The sequence below is a fragment of the Acartia tonsa genome, chromosome 13 (genome assembly GCF_053477335.1).
Source record: "Acartia tonsa isolate MP-2025a chromosome 13, ASM5347733v1, whole genome shotgun sequence".
In the NCBI taxonomy this organism is placed as follows: domain Eukaryota; kingdom Metazoa; phylum Arthropoda; class Copepoda; order Calanoida; family Acartiidae; genus Acartia; species Acartia tonsa.
Window position 1 is genome coordinate 10,915,219 of NC_137272.1, and position 27,300 is coordinate 10,942,518.

Consider the following 27,300-nt stretch of genomic DNA (forward strand, 5'->3'; position numbering starts at 1 on the left):
TAAAACAATATGAAATTTATTTTATTTCACTATCTTTGTATTTAGGAAAAGTTACAATACTTTTCAGAACCAAACAAAGAAAAAAATACATTTTTTGAGCATTGAATTTATATATAAAAATACAAAATATACTAAATAATAGAAAGAAAATTAATTTTGCTCTTGATGAAAGGTTCCATAGACAATGAGGGCCCATTTCGACACTACAGTTGGCCTCTCCCCTCCGTTCCTAAATTAAAAAAATGGATCTTGTGCAGTTCTCGGTAAAATGTTACTGATAACGAATATCTCCAAAAACTTTTAAATTTTGAAGGCAGCTAGCTGCCAAACGGCTAAACGTACAGATCATGCCCGCTCACTGTTTTAAACGGTATAAGAAGGCCTAAAAATAATCTTGAATAGCCAAAATCCAATGATGCACAGGGAAAGCTTCACTGAAGAAAAAACGCGTAAAATGACTCTTTTTTGTTCATTTATGTTCATTAAGAGATAACTGTGTATTATTGACTGATGACTATGCCAGATAATTAATGAGCCCTCTTTTGTCGGTGAAAATGTTATATCATAATATAATTCCACCGTTTGGCCGTTAGAAGCCTTTAAAGTTCATAGATTTTTAAAGATAATCGTTACCAGGAACATTTCACCGTGAACTACACTTGATCCGAAAAAATAATAATACATTTATTACCCTAGATACGATAAATACTGAACTGATTGAGTTCTTCCTGTTATGGAACCTCTCTGGGATGGTTTTAGGCTATTCTATTGCTCTTTCTTCAAATACAAAGCTCAAGGATGCTAAGGGTGCAGCTGCAGTTACACAAAAACCCACTCTATATATCATTCCGTCGGACTATTTGAAATGCTATGAGAGTCATTTAATTTTTAGGTGATTTTTTTTTAATTCTAAACTTAACGATTAAACACATTGCTAAAGTCTAAAGGACATAAATTAAGCATGATAACCAGCTAAAAGACAATGGCCAATTAATTGATCTACATCCCCAATGTTATTGCACAAAATAACCCCTTTTGTAGATTACAATTTGTGGTTAAAACGTTTGGACACTCCACGTAATAAACCAACCAATCAAAATCCATTAAAATTCCCCAAAGTTGTTAAGGCAACGAACAAGAAAACGTTATTATAAAACTTTGAAGACTATTGTAATAAACAGCCTATTGTCGCCTCTCTCTGGTGATATTTAAGGAAGGAAAGAGACATTGGACTGTAACTTTCACTATAATGCCTTGGCTAAAAAAACATAGTGCATTTAAAAAATAAATATTGCTTTGATTGTTTAAACTAGCAGTGCCCCTATCTTTAATCTTAATTGTTAATTTTGTTTTTAACTTCAAAGGGGATATAAATAAATTCATCGTTCAATGCCTTATCCCTTAGAACCCCTGCAGATTACCTAATTGTTAGGGTCCAATTTCCATTTGGATTCTCATCCCAATAATGGGTTGACATCAGGGGCCAAATTCTAAATCCTCCAAAACCTAAAATAATAAGATTTTCCAGTATGGCTTCGACGAAACCGATTGATATCCGCTAGATTACAAATGGTTCTTAGCCATGTTAAAAAATCACATATAGCATCGAATCATAGATAATTTTCCATGAATATTGATACAAAAATCATAAAACTCAAACCAGTTTTGTTTGCCAGGGCCTAAATTAAATTTATATAATTCAATGCAAATATAACTATTACACCATTCATAAAAATGTTAAAATTACGTCTGAAAAGGAAGAATGAGAGGAGAAGTTGTAAACAAAATACAAAAAATTACGATGGATTAAGACGTATTTTTATGACGTAACACTTTCCGTTCATATCAATGTAAAGCCAAACCCTAAAAAAAGTATATCCTAACATCCTAATCATAACAGACAAACATCCCAATATTTGCACTACCTTTGTCTGGAAGTCGTATCTTTGAATTGTTATATGTAACATCTGTTTATGAGCTAAGGCATTCCCCCACTCAAACTATAAATGACAAGCGCCTTACATATCAGCAACAGGTACAATTATTAAGGTCTTAAGTATGAAACCGACATTGAGATTTTTACCTCCATTAGATTTATCTACGGGCCGTTCAGCCAGCAAATTGGATACAGTTCCCATAGGCGATGTCAGGCTTATGGATATGGCTCCCCTTCGGTTCACTGAAAAAAAATATTCGGATCATAGAAAGAAAACGAAGTAACTGGTTTCGTCTTGTTTTTACAGTAGCTTTAGATTTATTATTACTTTAGTTTAGGTTAAGTAAATGTTAATGATAGTCCCGCAGGGTTAGAGCCCCACACATGGGCTAGAAATAGGGATAAAATACGACGAAACCAGCTACTTCGTTTTCTTTCCATGATCCAAATATTCTTATATATGAACAAGAATGACAACATCTATAAGTAGCAAAGCATATAAAATTATGGATTGACAAACGAAAGTGAGTTGTAGAACAGATTTGCAACGGTCATAATTGAAAAATATAATTTTGGAAAATTCACGAATCCATTTACATTTGATTTTTTATACTTATATTTTGTAGCATGATAGACAGACTGTCTGACCAAGTAAATTATAAACTGGATGCTTATTGGTATAGAAATCTTAAATTTAAAATTGTTAGCTATTTCTTGAATAGTAACCGATAAATATACTTTTTCCACATAGCTTTACTAACTGTCGGACGAACGGATGGACAGACAGCCAATGCATGAAAAAAAAACACTTGAATACAAAGTTTTAAATCAGTAGGACAATTATATCTACCTGTACTGATAACCGGAACAAGATGGACGTGCTCAATTTTACCAATCTTGCTGCACTCAGATCCCGCTAGGGGTAGAGTCAGGGTACCTGTGGTCCCCCCACGGATAGACACCTCCCCGTTCCAGATGGCCTCGCATACCTAAATAATTAATATAGTCAGGGATATAAAGGGATAAGACAATGGCCGATAAATTGACGTACATCCCCAATGATGATACACGAAATTACCCATTTAGATTAAAACTAGTTGTTGAAACCTCTGAACGCCCAACTTAATGAGTAAACCAATCAAAATTAAAGTCCCCAAACTTGTTACGCCAACGAATAAGAAAACTTTAATTTAAAATATTAGGGACTAGTGTAATAACACCCCATTGTCCCCTTTCTCTCTTGAATATAATAGGTCTAGATCCATAATTATTCAATTTGGCAAATAGGAACAATCCGTCATTGTTATGCTATGAGCGTGTACACATTTTGGAACGAAAGGGTAGTTTTTTTTTCATTTCGTCCATGTAAAACAAGGTTGGACTGATAACCGTAACTGACAGACCATCTAAGAGTACCAGGACAAACGCAGGAGTCCCAAACGCAGGAGTGGACAAACGCAGAAACAGTAGTATTAAAATATTAATTTAATTAAGAATTTTATACAGATTAGGTTAGGTTGAGATATGAATGTACAAATAAGCCCCCCGCAGGGGTTAGGCATTAAAAAAACCTAAAAGAAGGTCTAAAATAGGTTAGGTTAGGTTAAGTGTCCACTCCAGCGTTTGGGACTCCTGCGTTTGTCATAGGACCCATCTAAGGTAACAAATCTATTACCTAATATATAGAGATGTCATAGGATAATGGAAGATAAAATCTTTCACAAAAAATAGCTAGACGCTAAATTGAAGATTAAAATTTGAATGTTATAAAACAAATAAACTTTTAGAAAAAAAACAGTATCTTGACCAAGCTAATATTGCTCAATTCACTTCTATAAGAGACACAATGAATTGAAAATGATTGCTTAAATATATCGAAATATATTTTCATGTCTTAGAATAATGTATTTTTATTAAAAAACATTGTAGTATTTTTATGCTTTTTTAGGTTAGGGTTAGGTAAATATTAAAGATCTCAGCAAGGTAATTCCCCACCCCCCCCCCCCCCCCAATAAAAAAATTATGACTTTGCTTTTACTGTCTTTTTTACTGTCTTTCTGTATTCAATCTACTTTTGCTAAATGTAAGACACTTTTTGATCTATTTTTTTTATGGTTGTTGTACTTTTTAAGAATGTCATGTTTTCTCAACATAAATCTACATATTTAATTTAATATTTCACCTCGATGTAAAAATTCCATTATGGCCAGAGATCGGTTTTTAATAAATGCCGCGTTTTTTCGACAATTTTTTAGACATTGATTGATTGAACGAAGACGATGGGAGAGTATACAACATAAGAATTTAAAATTTTAAGATTATTATTTTAGCCATACAACTTAAATCCATTTTCGCTGCATATTTATTAATGCGTCTTTTTAGAGCTGTGTTAGACATTATACAAATGGCTAAAATAAAAAAAAATTTAAATTTTGAATTCTCAAGTTGTATACTCTATTAAAATCGTACGGTGCATTGATCTTCAAGATGGAAAAAGGTTTTTAGCAGAGTATACAACTTAAGTATTCAAAATTTTAAAATTATTATTTTGGCCATTTGTATAATGTCTATTACAGATCTAAAAAGATGCATTGATAAATATGGAGCGAAAATGGATTTAAGTTGTATGGCTAAAATAATAATTTTAAAATTTTAAATTCTTATGTTGTATACTCTCCCATCGTCTTCGTTCAATCAATCAATGTCTAAAAAATTGTCGAAAAAACGCGGCATTTATTAAAAACCGATCTCAGGAAGAAATGGGACATTGGACTATTGGTAGGTCTAGTACCCAAAGTTTTTTAATCACATTTTTTTATTTTTCGTTGGCTTACAAACTTTGGGTACTTTTAATAAATTTTGGCAGTGTCCAAACATTTCAACCAATAATATTATCTTTTAAAGGAGTAATTTTGTTAGTCATCAATGGGTATGCATATTAATTAATTGACCATTGTCTTATTCCTTTAGTTCCCTTGATAGAACCGTATTTGGGAAAGTAGGATTATATAACATAATTGTTTCAACAAATTATATTATCTTTTAAAGGAGTAATTTTGTTAGTCATCAATGGGTATGCACATTAATTAATTGTCCATTGTCTTATCCCTTAATATCCCTGTGTAGAACCGTATGTGGGAAAGTAGGGTTATATAATATGATTGTTTCCATCAAGATATAATACAGGATCATAAGGTTAGGTAAATAGACAATTTTTATTACAAAGGATCTTAAGACAATGTACGATAAATTGATAAATTACTTCTCATTTACATTAAAATTATTGGTTTAAAAGTTTAAGACCACTATCCTTATACTAAAGTAATAGGATATTTGTCTGTTTGTCTGTGTGTCTGTATCGAAGGATCTCGCTAACCGCTGAACCGATCGGGTTCTCCTTAACAGGGTAGCTTCTCATAGGTCCCAAGAAGATTTATAACTATTTTGGGGGAGGGTACCACCGCCCTCCCAAGAGAAATCACAATAAAATCGAAAAAAAATTAAAATATTTCTGCCGCATAGTGTCGCTAGCGTAGTCGCTAGATTAGGAATAAACTAATAAAAATTCTGTAAAAGGTAGAGGGAAAAAGTGACTAAAAAATCAGCTATGTGACGTCATAAAAATGAGTGATTATCCATCTCTTTTTTATATATGGGTTTTCTTTCCCACTTCTCCTCTCATCTCCCCCATTTTTTCGAGTCAATTTGTCCCTTTACTGTAAAAGTATCCTGAGATTTTGATTCAATGAATGAGATAACATGTTTATAAAACTTTGGGTACCAGTCATACAACATTATTGTTTCCATCAAGATACAAAAAAGGATAAATTTATTAATAAATCACATTATGTACATTATATTATCGGTCGAAAAGTTTAATAATGAATAATAGGAATAGACCAATAAAAATCCTCTTAAACTATATATATATGAGCTTATTGTAAAATTAAGTCTTCTCCCTCTTTATTTAAAAAAAAACTATTTTCTCGTATTCATTCGAATCCGGTGGATAGGAACCGGTTCTCATCCATACGAAAAAACTATGTCTAGCACCGAATTATATTCAGCTTTCTACAAATATAAAAATGTACAATCATAAGATTAAAACCAGTTTTTTTAGCCTGTGCCTTATAATTGTACATTCTATATCCTCGGAAAGCTGTTTATAATAGGATGCGAGAAATAACTATTCCAGTTTTCCTGTGTTAAATTCATTTGTCTTTGTTTACTAAAAATTACACTATTCATGGTTCTCAACTTAAGAGAACATTACTTATTTTTTACTTTCTATTTAAATCAGTGAAACTAATTGGAGAATATATGCATTTTTAAAAAGTACCGATGCATTTAAATAAAAGATAATTAAGGCTCTAAAAGTTGGAATGATCTTTGGCTTGAAAACCATTATGTTTTGTAAATTTTAGTAAATAAACCATTTTAAAGATATTAGAAATTCAAACACACACGATTGGTTCTTAGACAATGGCGTTTGCAGGGTTTTGCTAGGGGGATGTAAACCTAAAGGGGTATAAATGTGAGGAAGCAGGATTTTCCAATTTTTATTTTAACGGGAGTGTTGCCATCCCTACACCCACTTCCCTTTCGTGCATAAGATCTCGCTAACCACTGATTCTTTGAGTTTTACATTTAAAGAGACTTTATATTGTCCTGAAAATTTTTATTTATATGCTTCAGTTTAGTCTTTTTGTGGTTTTAGGCTATTTTTCTACCCACCCCTTCTTTTTTTCATATAGAAGGGCTCCTTGATGCCAGAGGCGCAGCCACTTGTAAAACTATAAAACGTCATCCCTGTTAGAGAGGATGGGATGGAAGATGACTAAATTACCAGGGAGTGAGGGAGTATTGGACTGTAAATTACCCAAAGTTTATAACCACATAGTCCCTTTCGTGGCAACGCTCCTTAAGGGGCGATTCTTCGTTTTTTTCACAGTAGCGTTTCTCATATTTCTAGCTCCTTAAGGGACATTGCCACGAAAGTGACTTTTTCCCCACTTTATACTATTTGTTTACCTTGGGTACTTTTATTGAATTTTAAGGTTGGTTCTAAACTAGTACTCTTCAAACTTTTCAATCAATTATTTTATCTACCGAAGGGTCAACTTTATTTTTCTTAACTTTTCTAGCCTTTTATATTCCTGGAGATGACTCAATTATGCAAATTTTGACACAAAATTATATTTCCACAATATATTACATTATATAAAAAGCCAAAGACAAACTTTTTTTTGGAGGGAAAAAACAAGGATTATATTGTTATTTAGCAGCGCAGCAATAACAAACTAACAGCATTTAAAACAATGAAGGATACGATTTAAGTTTAACCCAAATAATGATGAACAAAATTACCCCTTCTGTAGATTGAAATAATTTGTTATACACCAACTAAACAAGAATAAAAGCCCTTAAAGTGTTGAAACTTTGGATACCAGTATTATTTACAGCCCAGTGTCCCCTACCTTCGTGAAGTTTTTGAGAAATTGTATAGCAAATAAAATCATGGAAGTGTGTAATTGTGTGTTTTTCTAAATTTTGAACGAATTTACCTACAGAATATGCTTGTTATAGAGAATTTGCACTCCTTACAGCAAGAAAACATTAGGGGAAAGCTAGCTAATGTATGTTAGTTTCAGGGGTCGAAGGGACTTTGGACTGTAAATTACACTGGTACCCAAAGATTTATAGACATGTCCTGTCCTCTCACCCAATGGTTTGAAAACTTTGGGTACTTTTATCAAATCTTAAATGGTTGATACAAATTAACAGTGTTAAAACTTTTCCACAAATAATTAAAATCTACATTTGGAGAAAAATGGTTTACCATAATTGGGTATGCATTGTTTTATCCCTTATTACCCCTGTTTAGTTTAGTCCATATTACTATAATAAAACATTTTATTTAATATTTGTTAGGGGGTGTGCAAATTTAAATTTTTAAATACGATCCTTATACTAAAATAACAGGATGTCCGTTTGTCTGTGTGTTTGTACCGATAGATCTCGCTAACCGATGCACCGACAGGGTTCTCCTTAACAGGAAAGCTTTTCATAGGTCCAGGGAAGGTTTATAACTATTTTAGGGGAGGGTAACACCACCCTTCCAAGATAAATCGCCCCTAGAAAAAATTTCCCCCCCAATTTTTTTTTGCTTTTTCTTTTAAAATCTAAATTAATAAATTGGGTTATCAAATTCGACTCTCCCCTCCTCAAGTGCCCCTAGAGACCTCTAGAGGAGTAATCGCTAGTACGACTATAGAGAAACTATTTCATTTTAATCCTACATACTGTAGTAACCAGATGTCTGTATGTATTTCCAGTAAGATCTCATAAACGACTAAACCGATCGATTCCACTATTTTAGGAAAGTTTTACAATGTTAATTTTTAGGGGAGGATGATACAATTGCACACCTCCCTTAGAGATAAATCCCCCAGGAAAAAATCCCCATTCCTCCAAAATATCCATAAACCTTCGAAAGCCTTAAATCTAATAATAATATAGCCTAAAACCATCTTAAAACTAGATTCTCTAAAAAGGAAAACTCAATCTGTTTAGAAGTTATTGAAATCCTAATCATCAAACAATGGAAACCTTATCGATAGAATAATTTACCTCTTTATAATGAAAACCAGAAAATAAATCTTAACCTGCAACTTCCTTCTTACTGATGTGTTTATTAGTTTAAGAATATTTCGGGGAGGAGGGGGGGGGGGGGGTGGGGGTGGTGGCTTTATCTAATGCTATTTCATTTATCTTAGTGATTTAAACAAATAGCATTTAGGGAATTAAATTCTTTCTTTTATAAGCTTTATAGTTTGTATTATGTTATAAAAGATAACATCTGTTTTTTTACACGAAAAAAGTGTTCTTTAGGGCTTTGATTCTCTAATATACTTTTAAGTAGCGCAGCTACTTTATAACTAGAGTATATCCGCACGCACGTATGTCACAACGTAAAAGTACTTTTGCTTGCAATGTTTCGTAATCTTTCATTATTTTTGTGTACTGATTATTCTACATTTTACATATATCATCTTACACTTTCTGTTTTTATCCACCCGATTGTGAACTTTAAATGATGAGCTACTTAAGGACATAGTGTTCTTTAACAGTGATATAATTGCAGGCAAAATAGTGTCAACCTCTTGATTTTAAGTACAGTGATAGTTGAGCAGTTGCATAAAATGGATCACAATAGTAAAATGTTAGAAATTAAAACTAATTTTCACTTTGGTATTATACTGGATAGAATTAGACACAGTGGGTTATATTTGTGGAAAAAGCAATAGCAAAAAATACAACACCATGGTAAAAAACTGGAACAACACTGAATTTATATTCTTCTCACTTTTTCACAATGGCATTATCGTGGACAAAATAATATTTACCTCTTGTTTGGGCACAGTGTTCCATGTTTGTGCAAGTTTGACCATAGCCCCCGCGTCCATCAGTCCAAATCCAAAAGCATGGCTGAAATTATATCCAGCTCCGTTGGTCCGCCAGTCATTAGCCTGACAATGCAGATGTTTATAACAATTACAAGGATCTTAAGGGATAAGACAATGAATGATACATTAGTTTACATCCCAAAGGATGATAAACAAAAATACTCCGTCCTGTTCTGATTGAAAAGTTTGAATCAAGGAATCAAGATTTAACTATAACCAAATTTTCGAGAACAAATGAGTGAACATATTTTTAAATCTTAGGGTAACAAGATAATTTACAGTAAAATGCCCCCTCCCTCCCTGATTGAAAAGTAGAGTAAGTGAATACGTACCCTCTGACACTTTGTTAAGTAAATACAAATGGTTAAAGATTGCTTTAAGTTGTAGTAATTGTATTATGCATAAACAAATTATTAAAAATGTTTTTGTAATTTTAAGATTTTTAAAGAAGAGTTTTTTCCCTTTCTTTAAACAAATAAAAATCCAGACAAACTAAAACTTTGAAAAGTAACGACGTATTTCTATAGATGGTTAGGTTCTTTTATGTCTAACCTCTGCAGGAGGTCCTAACCCTACCGAGCCATTACCAAGTGTGTATGTATTGAATGTTTATAACTTTGGGAGAAAGAATGGCTTTGAAGGCTAAGGTAGACGGGACCAGCTTGGAAGTGCCTTTTAGATCGAGAGAGAGAGAGAGTATCGAGAGAGCTTACCTTAAGATTTGCCATCTTAGATGTTCTGACAGTAATGTGCTGCACGTCTCTCCATGTTAAATTTGGATTCGCCTGAAAGTAAGACAATGTGTAATTTGATAATATATGTATGTACAGGTTGTTTTTGCAAAACTGCCAAGATACGAAATACGCTGTGAAAACAAACACAAATAAATCCTATTAATTATATAAAAATCCAATTACCGCATAGAACGACTAAACATTATTTTCTAATGCCATGCAAATCCGTGATGACACGAAAAAATAGCATAAGCAAGGCAATTACTCTTTTACAATAAAGTCATAAAAACTACAGTAAATTAAAAAAAACATCAATTGTTTTCTTTATGTCAAAAGTGCAAAAACTCCAGTGACCCTAAGTTGGCTGGTAGAATAATGTACTTTTGTTTGGATAAAGTTTTAGTAAAATGACTTTTAGGACATATGCCATAATTTTACGGCTTGTAGTAATTTTACCACGGCTCTAAATAAGCACTTAATTTCTCAAGGAAAATTTCCATATTTTAACGGCTTGTAGTAAATCAACCATAGCTTTAAGTTACCACGTTCTACTTCAAGTTCATGTGTTTTACGGCTTTAAGTAAATCTACTATGGCTTTTAGTCAACACATAAAGGGTGAGCAAAAAAAAATGCGTAGATTTTTGAAATTGAAATTGCGCGGCTTGTGTTAATAGTAGAAAAATGTTACGCATACCATTAGAACCGCTATGAAGTCTATTTTTTGGAAATATAAGAACGATTCCTCTGCTACGCATAGTTAGGGAGCTACGTGTTAAAATGTCCCAACTGGCGTAAAACTTGACTTGCGAGTAAATCATTAAAGATTAAAGTAAAGGGTATGCAAATAAAAATACGTACATTTTTAAAATTCTAGTTGCTCAGCTTGTGTTAATAGTAGAAAAACGTTATGCATACCATTAGAACCGCTATGAAGTCTACTTTTTGGAAATATAAAAACGATTCCTGTGCTACGTATAATTTATGAGCTATGTGGTAGAATGTCCCCACGGAATTAAAACTTGACTTGCGAGTAAATCATTAAAGATGAAATTTTTCCACTTTTCTCACATTTATCAATACAGCTCCTAAACTAAAAATATCACAAAAATCGTACTTATATTTCCAAAAAATAGAGCTTATGACGGTTCTAACGATATACATAGCATTTTTCTACTATTCACACAAGCCGAGCAGTTTGAATTTTAAAAAGGTCCGCATTTTTGCACACACCTTTTTTTATCTTTAATGATTTACTCTCAAGTCAAGTTTTAAGTCAGTTGGGACATTCTTTTACGTAGCTCCTAAACTATAAGTTGCACAGTAATTGTTCTTATATTTTCAAAAAATAGACTTCATAGCGGTTCTAATGATATGCATAATGTTTTTCTACTATTAACACAAGCCGCGCAATCTCAACTTTAAAAAGGTACATATTTTTTTGTATGCTTTAATCTTTAATGATTTACTCGCAAGTCAAGTTTTAAGCCAGTTGGAACATTTTACCACATAGCTCCTAAACTATATGTAGCACAGGAATCGTTTTTATATTTCCAAAAAATAGGCTTCCTAACGGTTCTAATGGTATACATAACGTTTTTCTACTATTAACACAAGTCGCGCAATTCCAATTTTAAAAATCTACGCATTTTTTTTTGCTCACCCTTTACTTCTTCAAGAAAAAGTATCAGAATTAAAAGGCTTGTCGTAGATATAATAGGGCTCTAAGTAATTATAAGGACAAGAATTCTACGGCTTATAATAAATTTACTATTCTGGGTCTTAGTCAATATAATTACTTCAAGAACAAGTGTCATAATTATATGGCTTGCAGTAAATCTACCATGGCTTTAAGTAAAGACATACTATCTTAACCCTTAACAGTCGGGCCCCTTGCCGCACCTTAATCAGTCGGGGGGGGGGGGGGGCGTTTAACGCCCCCCATATTATCTCAGTTCCTATTAGAGCTAGAGGGCTAATTTTTTTTGTACAAGTCCCCTGTGTTATGATGAATTTCCGACCTTAAGTAAGTCAAAGTCAATTTTCGCTTCCTTCACCCTTTTATTTAACAACCTTTGTTTTTAGGTCCTTTTTTACTTAAAAATTTCAAACGGCTGTAATTTTCTTATTTTTGAAGCTAGAAGAACAATTTTTTTTGCAGAAAATGTTTATCTTTATGTAAATTTTATATTTGAAATGTCAAAATATAAATTTCAGCGGCCGCAGCTGTACTTGGCAGCTGCCAGCCGCCGCAGTCGGCGGTCGGCGGGAAAACGGCGGTGGATCTTTATGAAATTTTAATACGTTATGTAGACATGTAAGAAAAGCTTAAGTTTAAAATTTGAAGTCTCTAAGTCAAAAATTGAGGCCACAGGAGCCTTTTAAAGATTTCTGGAGACCTGGAGGATCAGGACCTGCAGGATCATACCTGGAACCTGAAATTGACTTGAACACCTGTATTTCATATAAGGATGTACTACTAGAGGAAATTTTAGTATTTTGGCAAGATAAAATACTTTGTTTAAGTCAAAAAAATATTTTTGCTCTTTACCTGGATGACCCTGCCAGGTTTGCTGGCATCCTGTGCCCGCCAGGATGGAGATATTCAAAAAATTCCAACTCTCAGTTATGTGTCATACCCAAACTTAAAAAGTCACACAGTTTGGGCTCTTTATCTTTCACACACAGAAAATGAGATAGAAAAAACCGGATGGGGGGGGCGTTCAACGCCCCCCCCCCCCCGACCATTAAGGGTTAAGGAAAAGTGCCGAATTCTATAGCTTATAGTAAGTATACCATCATGGTTTTTAGTAAATATAATTAATTACCTCAAGGACAAGTGCTAGAATTCCAGCGGCCATAGGTGAGCTGGCAGAGGTACCCGTATGACTGTTTGTACAGGTACCATGCAGATCTGTTGTTACAATCTTTCTTTCCCCTTGCCTAGTAAAAAAATTAGTTTGCTAGCTTTAAAACCTTTAATGTCATTGTACAAAATATACCTAGAAACATCTGAAGATCACTAAAAACATATGATGAAATTAGAGTTTTAGCCATGTAGATTGACAATTAAAATTAATTAAGAGGTGGCTAATATAGATTTAATTGTATAAAAAAACAATAATTTTATATTTTTATGGAAGTCTAATTCTTAAAGAAAACTTTAAACATATATATTACCTTTAACTGCTACAACTAAGAGAAGTTGCTAATATAGTACTAAATTTTCATTATACAATAAATTATATAAATAGATAAATACAAAGTAAGTAAATCTAATCTCTATAGAACATATCAATATTACCTTGAACTACCACTACTATAAGTAGTTGCTAATGTAGAACTACATTGTTCACTATACCAGGGTATCAATCCATTTTCACTTGCTGAACTAAAAATATAAATAATTATTTGTTTTATGTCATGTAGTTTTCAATATGTGATGCATGCAAATTTTGGTATATGAAACAATAGATCATAAAAGATTTTGGGTTTTTAACAGGAATTAGAGGATAGTATCATGGATGGTAAATATTTTTTTTTCCAAACAAAGTCTTTTATGTGAAATCTGTCTCTGGTAGCTTATAAACATTTTGGTTAATAATTTGAAATACTGCTATTTTCTCCTCCTTCACTGTTTTTACTCAAAACTAATAAACTTCCTAACAGATGCAGATTTAACATAATCTGCACAATAATTTTAGAGTTAGTGTCTAGTCAAGCACAAAATCCTCCCCTATTAATTTGAAATACAGGGTTTTACATTTGTTTCTTTATTACTTTAGGTTAGGTGAAGTTATATTAAAGTAGTATAGCCATCACAATTATAGATGTCATGGATGTCATGTAAATAATTGTTCTTGTTACCTGACAGAGAAGGTGTAGATAGAAAAAGCGTAGCCATCACAATTATAGATGTCATGGTTGTCATGTAAATAATTGTTCTTCTTACCTGACAGAGAAGGTGTAGATAGAAGTAGTATAACCTTAACAAATATAGTTGTCATGGTTATCTTGTAAATATTATTCTTGTTACCTGACAGAGAAGGTGTAGATATAAGTAGTATAAACATGACAATTATAGATGTCATGGTTGTCATGTAAATAATTGTTCTAGTTACCTGACAGAGAAGGTGTAGATAGAAGTAGCGTAGCCATCAAAATTATAGATGTCATGGTTGTCATGTAAATCATTATTCTTGTTACCTGACAGAGAAGGTGTAGCATATCTATTACAATTATAGTCGTCATGGATGTCATGTAAATAATTATTCTTGTTACCTGACAGAGGAGGTGCAGATAGAAGTAGCATAGCCATCACAATTATAGATGTCATGGTTGTCATGTAAATAATTATTCTTGTTACCTGACAGAGGAGGTGTAGATAGAAGTAGCGTAGCCATCACAATTATAGATGTCATGGTTGTCATGTAAATCATTATTCTTGTTACCTGACAGAGAAGGTGTAGCATAGCTATTACAATTATAGTCGTCATGGATGTCATGTAAATAATTATTCTTGTTACCTGACAGAGGAGGTGTGGATAGAAGTAGCATAGCCATCACAATTATAGATGTCATGGTTGTCATGTAAATAATTATTTTTGTTACCTGACAGAGGAGGTGTAGATAGAAGTAGCATAGCCATCACAATTATAGATGTCATGGTTGTCTTGTAAATAATTGTTCTTGTTACCTGACAGAGAAGGTGTAGAATAAAGTAGCGTAGCCATCACAATTATAGATGTCATGGATGCCATGTAAATAATTGTTCTTGTTACCTGACAGAGAAGGTGTAGATGAAGTAGTATAGGCATCAAAATTATAGTTTTCATTGATGTCATGTAAATAATTGTTCTTGTTACCTGACAGAGAAGGTGTAGATAGAAGTAGCGTAGCCATCACAATTATAGATGTCATGGTTGTCATGTAAATAATTGTTCTTGTTACCTGACAGAGAAGGTGTAGATAGAAGTAGCGTAGCCATCACAATTACAATTATCCTAAATAATTTGGAATGGTTAATAAAGTTATTATGAAAACATTTTAAACATAATTAAAACCTATCAATAATTCTCATTTTTAAAATAAAATAAGGGGTTGGGGGTAGTTTCTTTGAAACTTTAGGTCAGTGTAGGTTAAGTTATTTTGGAAACTGGGTAGCCGGCAGGGATAGGCATAGAAAAACAAATACTCCTCCCCTCCCCCCTCTCATTTTAATTCAAGTAATTTAGTAATTTGAAGGAAGATCCCAAATGTGATGTTGATGCATTTAGAACAAGAATTTTATAATGACCTATGTAAGTAAGGTTTTTTTTCTCGAAAAAGTAAGGAACCTCATGACTTTTTTTGTTTTATACCTGAAATTTACCACCATTACCACTAGCCCAGACAAAAATACTTCCAAGACCGTTGCGTCCTTTCACTGATCCTTCCTCTGAATACAAAACAGCATACATTAAATTCATTCAGACGAGACAGAAAAACGAGCACAAATTTTAAAGTAAGAACTCTAGAAATTACTGAAATCCTTTCTTTACTTTACCAATTTACTAATTGAAAGACGCTTTTGACTTTGAGTGTGTTAAATATGGGGATGATCATCTAAGGGAGTGTATCCACCCCACTAACTAAAAAAATAACTAACATCTTGTTGTCTGTACTAAACCCCCCAAAACAAACACTTTTATATTTCGTATTGTGAACCCCCTGGTGAAACCCCGTTTGCACCCCATTTCTAAATATTAATTGCTAAAAGAAATAAAAAATAGCCTTCTATCTTAATCAGCAGTTGAAAAATTCAAGTTTATTAGATTCAGATTTTTTTATGAACGCAAGGCTAAAAAGACATATCAAATTATTGAGTAGCTTCGCTACTAAAAAAAGGCATATGAAAGGTTTGAATACCTAGAGCTCTTCTAGTGAGAGGTCCAGGACCATCAACAGTTCTACCATCATCATCAGGCCCCCAGGAGGCAGAATATATATCTTAATACATAGAAAATAGATAGCTAGATAGGTAATAGATAGAAAATACATATGTAGAAAGAAACCCCTTCTCTCCCATCCCCAATAAATAACAAAATTTGGAGGTTTAGCTGTTAACAACATTTTTTCCATCAAAAATCGATATAATTTTGTTAGATGTATTTATTACCAGAAAGATGCAATGGGCTGTTTAGTGTTTAACACACTAGTCCCCAAATTTTTATAATAATGTTTTCTTATTTGTTGGCTTAACAACTTTGGGGACTTAACTTGGTTAATTAACTTGAATGTTAGAAAATTTTTAACAAATAACTTTAATCAAAGGAGTAATATTGTGTATCATGATTCGGGATGTACATCAATTTATCGGCCATTGTCTTATCCCTTTAGATCCCTGATTAATTACCTATGTATTGAGTATTTAGGGATAAGGATCTCGCTTCCACCGCATCTAAACAAAAATACAAATAGGAGAAGCAGCTAATAGTGCCTAATAAAAATGACGTCCTGTAAAACAAATGACCAATGATAGGCCAGTATACAGAGTAATTGACCAATGGTAAAATGTATACTGGCGGCCTATCTCTGGTATTTGTAGAGTGTGACGTCATTTTATATTAGGCTCTATTAGCTGCTTCCAGATAGGATGAAAAACAAATAAGGAATACAACATAAATAGGTAAAATAACATACATCGTGGAAAGAAGTTTAGTGGCCATAAAAAAGGATGTCTTTTGTAGTATGACTGAAAGACCGACGGACTAGGTATGTTATATGTTTCATGCTCTTTGTTAAGGCGTAGCCTCACTAAACAATTATAATCCTAATAGGATGGTTTCACGCTATTTTTCTGTTAATATTTACCCTTTAAAATTCAGAGCCCCTAAAGGTAAAGAGGTGGGGCACATCCGCTAGTATCTAAAATAGCTGCCAAGACAATCATATTACCAGCGCCAGTATAAATAAAAAGGCATTACCTGTTATCGGGCCATCTAACATTCTACAGAAGTAAAACGTTCAAAATTTAAATATTTTCTAAGAAATCTGATACTTGCTCCTATTAAAGCATTATTCTTGTTTATGTTCTGCTTATTAAGTTCTTACATTCTATTGTTCGTTTGTCTTTCCTTCTGAAATTCGCTTTTATGGAAGAAGTCATCTTACAATAGAGATTATAAAAAAAACACAAGCAGACAAGCACACAAGACAGACTTTTACTTTTATAGAATGATCAGGTAAGAGGGGGGGGGGGGGGGCAGGGGAAATATATTTTTACTTTTAAGGCCAAACCCTTCGAGGTGCCCTAACCCTGTGGGCCCTGAGCCTCCAGGGCTACCCAGTACCCAATATAAACTCACTTAACCTCACCTAAAGTGAAAAACAAACAAACAAAAAATATTCCATCCCCTTCCCTAATTTTCAATATATTTGAAAAACAAAGGGGGGTTTGGGGGTATAAGTGCTGAACAAAAAAAATTTGGGGGGAAACGCTCTTGCTCTTACATATTACTTGCTCTTGTTACAAGTCTTTTAACTATTCCTAAATCCATCATCACCCCCCCCCCCGCCCCCCCCCCCGGGCCCCCCCCCCCCCACCAAATGTTAATAATTTTGTAAAATCTTATCATTTGGAGCCATTTGTGTTGAAATTCAATTTCCTCTAGTGGGTTATTTAGTAGTCATTTCAAACAATTTTACACATTTGGCAATGTTCTATCGTTACCACAAAAAAAGACACGATCCACTTGCATCGACTCGTCGTCGGGGAGGTGATAGGTTCGTATCTCGGCTTAACACCACGTCATAACTAAAGACGTTATAAATGGTTCCTACTGCTACTATGTCAGTTGCGCGACATTAATAGTTAGAAGTAGGGGGGGATGCCTTGGCCCAAAACAGGCGCAACTCATTACCATGCACAGTTGGGACTTCTCCGACAAAGGTCGTGCAATCAAAGATTTGGTTTTCTAATGGATAATTCTTAACCTAAAAAAGGAGACATTTGGATTCACTTAGTTATCATGGGTTGTTGGACCTGGCGTTTGATTATCAAGGACAGCATCCCCGCCTGTATGAGGTACCACAAAAAAAGATATTGATATTAAAACATAGATTATAAGTTTATAGCATTTTGGGGCGCCACACACAAAGTGCCTAGTTAAACCCCGAAAGCTCCCCCTAAATTTTGAGAAAAAAATGTAAATAAGGTTTATGTTTGGTTAAGTTAAGTTATATTATGCATCCCCGCAGAGTTTATTTTATTATAAAAAATGAATTGGTTACTAAAAGTTTTTATTTATCGTATAATTTTTTACGTAAAATTTTTGTGTAAATGATTAAATACAATTTAAGAAAAGAATCAAAGTGCTAGAAACCGTGTAGATAAAAGGCTGGCAGGGAGAGAACAATGGACTGATATTATTAATTATAAGTTATATAAACACACTCTCTTAAATAAAACTTTAGTTACTTTATTCAAATAACTAGCGGCTTCGCCCCTAGCCTCTAGGGGCTTTGCCCCATGAGGTAATTAAAAAAAATTTTAAAAATGTAAAAAAAATTCGGGTGCTCCGAACCATAGTTTCCCCCCAATTTTTTTTTAATGTGGGGATATTTCATTTTTTGGGGGGATTGGGGTGTCACATCCCCCAAGAAAATAGTTTAAAACCACCACAGGACCGATAGGTATATACCCTGAAGAGTATAATTCGATCGGTTCTGTGGTTACCGAGATCTTAAGGGACAGACGGACAGACAGACATCGTTCTACTTTGTAATATAGATTATTGGGTTGTGTAAACTTAGACTAAATTGTCTAAACTTTTTTCATCAATGATCTTTTTCTACAGAAAGGGTTGTCCAGTATATCCCAAATTTGGGTGCACATCAATTTATAGCCCATTGTCCTATCCCTTAAGATCTCTAATAAACGGTTAGAATGTATATTCAACGTAAAATAATCGGAATCATGGCCTCACTGTACTAGTTATTTATTGCATCGTATTATAAACAGCTTTCCGTGGATAGTAAAATGAACAATTATAAGATTAATTCCAGTACTTTTATCAAATTATGATTGGTTGCTTTTCATGTTGAATAGCCAAACGTTTTAACCAATAGCTTTATTCTAAAGACATGGGTAATTTTGTCTATCATTATTGGGGTCGTTCAGAAATTGTCTTATCCCCTGGGAACCAGAGAGAGATGTGACAATGGGCTGTTTATTACACTAGTCACCAAAGTTTTATGATAACGTTTTCTTTTCGTTAGCTTAACACCTTTGGGTACTTTAGTGAATTTTAATTGGTTGATTCATTAAGTTTAAACGTTTCAACCGCTTATTTTAATCTACAGAAGGGGTTATTTTGTGTTTCATCATTATAATAAATTTCAATTTTTCGGCCATTATCTTTTCCCTTTAGATCTTTGCATAGGAACCTTAAGTCTAAATTAAAATTAAAATTTTGAACATTCCTTATTCCACCAATGCCAGCATTAAAAGCAATCCCAACAGAACAGAAAGAATTATTGGCCACAGCAGCAACCTAAACAGAAACAAGATTAGTTTTTATAAAAAAAATATGCATTTTGAATAAACAAAGAGGGTAATTTTTTGTGTAATTTCGTAAAGTTGGGCGTTAGGTTGTAGTCAAAGGCTCTCATTAAGTCAAAGTGTTCTTAATTATGGACCATTTCATTTATATACAACATTTGATTATAATTAAGAACACGTTGACTTCATAAGAGCATTTGACTACAATTCAACAGCCAACTTTACGTAATTACGCGAAATAACAACCCTCTTAATGGACTTAAAATTGGGACTGACAGACTTTTTGGAGACCATTGTTTTAGAGGTCCTAAGAACCAAATTAATGATGAAAAAAATTTAAATTCCTTTTTCAATTGGTGGAAACTCAATGCCAATTTTTTCAGAGGCAAAATGATATAAAATCCTGATGTTTTACATCAAATGAAAGTACATTAATAAAAATTTAATAGTCAACAAAAATTTTAAGATTTGAAAATTTTATTGCAATCCTTTTAGGAATTTTCACCATTCAATTTAATCTACATAAGGGGTAATTTTCTTTGTCAGATGGGATGTATATACAACTTTTTATTTTTAGGGGGGTAAAATAATGAGTTTCAAAGGTAATCTAATGTATTTTCTAAAATTGTATGGGGGTAAAATGAGATGATTCAAAGTTTGAGGGGTGTAAACACCAACCCTTTGGCGTCTATGGAGTGTATATAAATAAATTGCCTTATCCCTTAGAATTCCTGATAATTACCTGTCCAGCACATCTTGTACCATGCTTGTTAGTATTGAAGATATCATATCTAAATACAATTAAATATTTATTTACAAAAAAATACTTGACATAATCTGCGCCTATCGAGCAATCCCCCCCTCTCAAATTTTTTTAATGAATTTATGATAAGGTGTTTTTTCTTTTGCCAAATAGTAAGGGCTTTAACTCTGCTGAACTATTCTTAACCAAGTTTTGCTGTCCCCGTAGGGCCGTTGGCTTGGGCGAACAAAGCTGGAATCAATATTATATTTTTATATCATCATTCGTAAAAATTGCTTATTATACGATAATAGCTCAGAACCGGTTCTAATCCAGCTGACATTAATGAGTTTTGAAGTCATACTGGAAAATGTATACCTTGGGGAAGGATTTTCATCGCTATCATTGATATCATAGCTAGCAGCTCCGGCATAATTATTTATCAAATCTGGATGTTTCCACTCAATACCATCATCCAGAATAGTTATTTTCACACCCTTTCCAGAATAACCTAAAATTGGATTTAATATATGTGGATATTAGGACAGGGAAAATTTTTCGTCAATTTAGGTTGCTTCTAGATTCCTCATTTATTGGTCAGTACCTTCAGTGGATTGGGTAAAAGAGGTGGATGTGGGGTATCGTTATATTAGCCAGCTGGAAGGACCATTTTATTTAAGTATGGGAAATACGGTGCAACATCCAAGTAATTATATATCAATTAACCTAATTTAATGTTGTTTTAGCTAATAGATTAAAAACCCTAGATGGACTGTCAGACATAATAATCCGTCCATCTGAAAAAGGAATTCAAGCATATAACATTTTCTTTACATTTAGTTACATAAGATTTATTGTAGATATAAATAAAATTATTTAGCACATATCTTAAAGTAAAGGATATAGGGGACAAGAGCTATATATAACCTTCCCTAGTGGGCAAGGACCCTGTCCTGATATTATATTGGGTCTTTTAAAATCATATTATACCAGGCAAAGCAAAATTTTAAGTTTCTGTAATTTTTTTAGATGACAGGTTCATACAAATGAACAACAGGCAAAATGTGGACAAAATATTTTGAAAAACTTATTGATAAAACTGACAATAACCCAATAGGACATAGATTATTTGTCACTAAAACCCTTTAGTCAAAAATCTGACTAAACCAATGAAAATTTTAAAAAAAAGCTGAAATAGATTAATTGAGAAAGCAAAGTTTTTTTTGAATATCATGTTCGTCAGCTGCTGAAGGGCTCTTACTATTTGGGGGAGGTAGTTGTCTGGAATATACTACTATACTTATACATTCATTGTATAGACTAACTGTCAATTAGAGGGAGGGAGGGAAAATTGGGCTGTTTATTTCACAAAGTTTTATAATAACGTTTTCTTTTTTGTTTGCCCAATAACTATGGGGACTATTATAGAATTTTGATTGGTTGGTTAATTAAGTTGAGTGTCTGAACGTTGCAACCATTGCACTGATTGTAATCTACAGAAGGGGTAATTTTGTGTATCATCATTGGGGATGTACATCAAGATTGTCTTAAGATGTATGGGAAGATGCATAATCTTACCTAGGTCCCACGCCTCTTCCACATTCATATCAAGGCCACCTTTCCTATTTAGATACCATTGTCTTTTCCATTCTTTGTCAGAAAACCTTAAAAAGTGGAGACCAACATTAGTTGTATTGTATTGTAAGTCGTCCATCCACTTTAAATTTTAGTTTAAAAAAAGTTTTTTTTGGTGTTAGGTATTGTTTCAGAAGAGATTTCTCTTTGAAGGGAGGAGGTACCACCTTTAAAAAATTATTAAACTTCTGTGGTCTATAAGAAGCTACGCCCTAGAGGCTTCAAGGGGTTCTTTTGTTGTGATGGTAGGTCGATCATTTACTTTTTTTGTGGGGGGGGGGGGGTTCTTTGGAGTCCCCTGAAAAGTATTGAACATTCCCAGGGCCTATAAAAAAAAGTTTTACTATAAATTAGAACCATATCGGTTCAGCAGTTATTGAGATCTCAAGCTACAGACAAATATATATTCTGCTACTTTATACATGGACTAGCGGCTACGCCCCTGAAGGCTTCTAGGGGATCTAATTATCAGAAGATTTATTTTTTTTTACCAAAAACCAAGCTTTGGATATTTGAATATTCTTATTTATCTACCTGCTTAAAGTGTCGTCATCAAGTTGATTCTCTATTTGTTCTACTTCAATCAAAGGAGTTGGAGGTCTTCTAAAATACAGTGTAAGATATATCAGTAATCCCCTAAAATTGCCTTTTCGAGCACAGGGAGTCTACACAATACACATAATATGGAATATATATCTTAAACATAGAGAGATAGTTGAACATTTGGAATTTTCAATAGCTTTTCTATTTAAAATACTGTTTCGGAACGCTTGCCTAGCCGTTCTCGAAATCTTATCTCCAAGCCCTCCGAATGACCAACATAGCGAAGTTTACAAATGTGTATTTATTACCATGAAAACAGTGAATCTAAAACAAAAATATAAAAATTAATTACATAATATTAATGGTTTATTATTTTTGTAGATCGAGGTTGCGTGATTTCAATTTAATTAAAAATATAAAATTTCTAAAAAACTTTAAATTGGCACGAAACATATTAAATAGCATCAGAAATTGATAATTTTAGATTCAAATGATCAATAAAATTAAGGAAAATATTCGTATGTCAAAAGTTAGCAGTTAAATGGTCTATTTGTTGAAAAATTAATGTTTTAAATTTCTTCGTAAAATATACCATACTACACTTATTATTAAGAATTAAAGATAAATTCTTACCACATATGATGTCAAACTAAGCAGGAAGGCTTATTTGAGATCTTCCACGGATTAGAGCGCATGTATATTCAACCAATACATTATTTTTATTCACGTAGCTCTTCACATGGGAATCATCAAAGGAAAAATGTGCGCCTCTTTGTTTGTTTACAAGCGAAGCGCGGAGATAGTTAGGAATGCCGCGTAACACACTCATTCTCTGGTGTAAGGAAAAAGGAATTAATGGGTTCGAACTTGCCAGGGAATACAAGAAAAATCATTCCAACACACACCCGTCTAGTCACTGGGAATCGAACACAATAACACACCTTAGCATCATGCGTGCAGACAGTGTCCACAAAATCATAATCTCATAACACATAAATTACAAGAGTTTAAAATGGCATGGCCATCAGGCCTAAAATTAATTATGGTAACTTACGAACACCACAATAACTCAAACCGACTCCACTACCACATAAGGATAGGAATAAGGAATGGGAAAAGCATTCAACATTCATGAAATGCACATTTACCACTCACACATCTCATTATATCATGGCCTCATAATCTCAATTAAAGTTAGAATTATAGACCATGTAATTGCGAATACATGAATTAATAATCAATAGTACCTAAACTTTGATTAGGTACCTACATAATAATAGGCAAATGATTCTTATATTAAAAATCGCATCAATAATTAAATAATCAACTCAAACTTTTAAATCAAAAGAAAGAAAGATTAAATAATGACATTTATTCTACTAAATCTTTTTGCTAGAAAAGAAAAGTAAAATTTCATAAAAAACTTCTCAAAATTTAGCATTTTCTCCAGCGGAAAAATACTCGGGCTTACATCTAGACATTCTTAGATAAGATAGGTAAGATCCTTAAATCTAACATGTTTTAATAAAATAGATACTTAAATCTAAATAAAATATGACTGTAAAAAAAATCATCAAACATCGGAAAATTAAAAATTCATAATTTTAAATCTTCGTGAATCGAAATTGCGTAAAATAAAATTGCAATTGAAATATGTAAATTAAATTACCAAAATAAAACAAAAGCTCAATTATAAGAAAAGAACTTCTCTAAATGCTGAGTTTACAATTTCTCTCTGTTTTAAGAAGAAAGCAACTTGTACATATTCATACAGTCAAAATTAAGGCAATTTGGGGCCTCAGTTAGAATGAACCCCTCAAGATACAAACTAACCAATCTTTCAAATATTAATAATGCCATGTTCCAGCTATCCTGACGGACGTTATGTCTTTCCATCACAATTTTTTGATACTGCATAATTTCCGACAGGATTTCTGGCGCAGGGCTCCATCAACTGAAAATAAACATAATTAGTGATGTTTAAATCAAATCAAAAATTAAAAGAATCATGAATAATTCAAGAAACTTTAAAATCATCAATCAAAGCAATCGAAATAAAATTATCTTATGCTTTAGTTTTGCCGTTCCGTAGTATGTCTGGCCGAGGTAACAGAGCTAAGATACACTATAGAGCGGTCTTATTAAGCTTAAATCTTCGAACTCAAAGAATCTACTTAATTCAAGACGAAAAAATCTGCATTTTTCTTTAGGTACATCGGTTAAAAGGTAAATAGAAATAATTTTAATATATATGTAATATTAAATTATCTATGTGATTACAATAAATCTTAAAGAAATATTTGTATGATGTAAAATCTCATTGTGTTACTTTTTATCATATCGAATTTCATCAAACAAGGATAAAAATGTTCGTATTTGCGTAGGTACCTAGGAAAATTTCCGCGAAAAAAATCCCTGGTCCCGGAAAGACTTAAATCATTGAAAAAACTTGCGTAAACGTATAAATAACTTAAGTTTGCATTTCAAATGAAAAAATCTTGCGTCGATTTGAAAGTTTAAACGAAATTGCGTCAAAATTTGCGTTTTTTGTCTTTCGAAAAAATATCTGATAAATCTACCGTAAAAATAAAATTCAAAGTTAAACAAGAACGATACTTATACTAAACTTTGGGTAGATTGATCTTGAGCAGACGTCTTGCGGAAGTCTCGTTACTCGTGGCGGCTGCGTCATCTGATAATTTGAACTTGCAAACCACGGTCCTCCCACCTGGGCGCACTCCTTCCACACGCCCCAATCTGAACTTCTTCATCAAATTTGTGCTATCGACGATCAGCACCACGTCTCCCGGCTCGAGCAGCACTTTGTTGCTGCGCCACTTGACGGACTTGAGTAGCTCAGGCATGAGCTGCTCCTTGTACACCTGATGGAACTGACGGGTCAACTCCTCCAAGTTCTCCAGCCTCCTGGTGATAGGCTCTTTACAACCTGTCTCGAAGGTGCAGATTGCATCGTTGGTCCTGCCGCCTAACAGATCAGCAGGTGAAATTATTCTCCAGCAATTGACGTCATCTCCTTGGGTAGCATAGGTCAATGGCTTAGAATTCAAGACTCTTGCAGTCTCAGCACACAACACCAATAAATCATTGAAGGTTACAGTAGCACCAGCCAACTTCTTGTTCAACACACGCTTGACCAGCCCAACCTGCCTCTCCACAGTACCTACGAACGAGTGTGCTGCGGTGGGCACAAGATGCCATTCAAAATGCATCCTGGTATCCTTCAAAAGTTCATCCATAATTCGTTTGGCACCAGCCATATTGGTGCCTCTGTCTGTAGTAACCCTTCTAGGCATATTGTAAAACGCCTGAAGTTTTCTCAAGCCGACCAGCACGGCTTCAGTTGAATAATCGGTCAACACATCAACAAACACAGCCTGTGTGAATCTACAGGCCACAATCAACAACCAGACTTTGTACTTAGTCTTGGAACTCCTGGTGCCAACGCCAGGCTTCGTAACTTCGATCGGCCCCGCAAGGTCCATATGCACCTCCTTGAAGGGCACAGAGGGCTCGACACGATCTGGCAGAATATTAGCAATTGCGGGACTCGAACGCTTGGCATATTCAATGGAACATGCAGCACAACTCTTGACCACTTTCATAGCCTCCATGCGGCCATGTGTGATCCATGCATACCTGCGGCTTTGCGCCAACGTTTTACGATGGCCTCCATGTCCCAATTCATCGTGAGACTGTTGAAGGATGAGCCGCGCCAGCCTGTTGTGGCGGCTGAGCAAGACAACACCTGGGCTGTCCTTCATAATCTTCCTAGGGCCTCCAGCAGCGGCCTCAAGAGCCTCATCTCCTCTCCCGGACATTTTTAATATTGTAAATGTCCTAAGAGGATAACATCCATCATGACCCACTATGGGCCAACAAACCTGGACCTTGTGATGATAGGGTTGAAGGGAGTCGAATTTCCCCTCGGCGTCCATGGTCATCTCCTTCTCTTGGTTGAAGGAAGTCAAAAACAAGTCACAAACAGAATCCATGTATGTATTTGTGAAAGTATAGTTCTCATAATACCTAGAACTATCATTGTTGCTAACACCATCCTCAATTGTTGCAACGCCACGTTTCTTGACAAGCAGCATTTTAAAGCAGTTTGCAGCCTTAAGAACTGCGGCCACAGTCCTCCTTGCCTGCCTGTAGGTCCTTCTTGCCAGGGACCTCCAGAAATCATTATCCACCACCTGTGTGAACATTACCTTGAGCTTCGCCATCTTGGGATTTAGCTCGCTCTCGGGAATGGATGCATTTACCTCACCCGCCGTCTTAACGGGCCACTGGTCCTGTTCCAGGCGCAACCAGCTTGGACCTTCCTGGTATGTAGATCCAGGTTGTACATCCTCAATCGTACACAAACCACGCGTCGCCAGATCGGCGATGTTGTGCTGGGTTGGAACCCATCTCCAATCTTCAGGGCTCGTCAACTGTTGTATCTCGGAAACACGATGACTGTTGAAAACATTTAGCATGACACTGTCACTGGATAATTGAGCCAGAGCACAGCTGCTATCACTAAAAAATACTTTGCCAGAAATGTTGAAAGGTAGGGCTCTGGCAACAGTATCCACAAGCCTGGCCAAAATTAGACAACTAAGCATTTCTAACCTTGGTATAGACTCTATCTTCACTGGTGCGACACGTGACTTGGCGCAACACAAAACTACATCAAATCCTC

The 27,300-nt window shown here is 34.2% G+C and overlaps 1 protein-coding gene across 1 annotated transcript in view; it reads right to left on the reverse strand.

Annotated features, from left to right (window-relative positions):
- LOC145303806 (furin-like protease kpc-1) overlaps nucleotides 1-27,300 on the reverse strand; it is a 308,581-nt gene continuing 281,281 nt past the window's right edge. The window contains exons 15-32 of the mRNA XM_080145426.1: nucleotides 22,587-22,655; nucleotides 21,996-22,081; nucleotides 20,796-20,928; nucleotides 20,418-20,466; nucleotides 19,597-19,667; nucleotides 17,100-17,122; nucleotides 16,529-16,573; nucleotides 16,042-16,122; nucleotides 15,495-15,571; nucleotides 15,085-15,137; nucleotides 13,439-13,525; nucleotides 12,963-13,077; nucleotides 10,116-10,187; nucleotides 9,343-9,465; nucleotides 2,787-2,925; nucleotides 2,084-2,179; nucleotides 1,422-1,506; nucleotides 1-229 (exon numbers count right to left, since the gene is read on the reverse strand). Coding sequence (XP_080001552.1) covers nucleotides 151-229; nucleotides 1,422-1,506; nucleotides 2,084-2,179; nucleotides 2,787-2,925; nucleotides 9,343-9,465; nucleotides 10,116-10,187; nucleotides 12,963-13,077; nucleotides 13,439-13,525; nucleotides 15,085-15,137; nucleotides 15,495-15,571; nucleotides 16,042-16,122; nucleotides 16,529-16,573; nucleotides 17,100-17,122; nucleotides 19,597-19,667; nucleotides 20,418-20,466; nucleotides 20,796-20,928; nucleotides 21,996-22,081; nucleotides 22,587-22,655 — 1,483 coding nt within the window. The 3' untranslated portion in view covers nucleotides 1-150. The remainder of the gene's footprint in view (nucleotides 230-1,421; nucleotides 1,507-2,083; nucleotides 2,180-2,786; nucleotides 2,926-9,342; nucleotides 9,466-10,115; nucleotides 10,188-12,962; nucleotides 13,078-13,438; nucleotides 13,526-15,084; nucleotides 15,138-15,494; nucleotides 15,572-16,041; nucleotides 16,123-16,528; nucleotides 16,574-17,099; nucleotides 17,123-19,596; nucleotides 19,668-20,417; nucleotides 20,467-20,795; nucleotides 20,929-21,995; nucleotides 22,082-22,586; nucleotides 22,656-27,300) is intronic.